Source organism: Myotis lucifugus, unplaced genomic scaffold (assembly GCF_000147115.1).
Source record: "Myotis lucifugus unplaced genomic scaffold, Myoluc2.0 scaffold_183, whole genome shotgun sequence".
Lineage (NCBI taxonomy): Eukaryota > Metazoa > Chordata > Mammalia > Chiroptera > Vespertilionidae > Myotis > Myotis lucifugus.
The window spans coordinates 2,579,151-2,580,031 of NW_005871231.1; the positions used below are offsets into that span (position 1 = coordinate 2,579,151).

Below are 881 nucleotides of genomic sequence, written 5' to 3' on the forward strand. Positions count from 1 at the left end.
GACCATGCAGGATGAGCTGCTGCTGGGGCTGACACCGCAGCCGGCGCGGCCGCTCTCGGGGGCGGCGGCCGCGGAGAAACTCCCCAACCACCACCCCGGCGGCGGCACGAACGCGGGTGTGACCCACCTCCTCGCCTCCCAGGACTTCAAACCGAGTCTGCACCTCCCCGCCTCCTCCTCCGCCTCCTCCTGCTGTGGCTGCCGCACCTCCTCCCCGCAGGACTTCAGTAAGCGGCAGCAGCAGCAGCTGAGCAGCCAGAAGAGGAAAGAGTTCAGCCCTCCCCGCCTTCCCCACCCTCCGGACTCGCAGCCGCCGCCGCCGCTCCACTGCCCCGGCCGGTTCAGCCCGCCGCCGCCGCCGCCCGGCCCGCCCCTCCAGCCAGCGCCGCTCGCCCAGCGCCCGCAGCCGTTCAGCCTCCCGCACCCGCCGCACCTCCCGCCGCAGGACTTCGCCCCGCGGCAGCGCCCGGCGGACCTGCCCTCGCTCCCGCAGCTCCAGCCCTCGCCGCCCGCAGCCCCGCGGCGCCGCCACGGAGGCGCGGGCAGCCCTCGCAGGACCCCGGCCGCGGGCGAGGGCAGCGCTGCCGCCCGAGCCCTCCAATGCGGGCTTGGCCCCCTCGACGCCGCCCGTGAACCCCGCGCCGGGCTCCATGGAGTCGCCCAACCACACTCTGCTCAACAGCCCCGGCAGCCTCCTGCCCGGCGGGGCGCTGGGAGCAGGGCGCCTTCAGCAGTCTGCAGAGTCCGGGACCTTCCGCACTCGGGCGGCGTCGGTAGGGGGGCTGGGGAACCTCCGGAGGAGGAGGGGGAAGGTGGCTCCGTGACGGCGACGTCGCTGTCCGGGTTTCGGTACCCTCCTGGATCGGGTAAACCGAATCGAC

General features: G+C 75.1%; 1 protein-coding gene across 1 annotated transcript in view; it reads left to right on the forward strand.

The window, feature by feature from the left end:
• Window positions 1–4: 4 nt before the first annotated feature.
• Window positions 5–881, forward strand: part of CPEB2 (cytoplasmic polyadenylation element binding protein 2) — a 69,139-nt gene continuing 68,262 nt past the window's right edge. Inside the window, 4 exon segments of the mRNA XM_014462512.2 lie at window positions 5–586; window positions 588–719; window positions 721–747; window positions 749–820. Of these exon segments, the coding sequence (XP_014317998.2) occupies window positions 5–586; window positions 588–719; window positions 721–747; window positions 749–820 (813 nt within the window).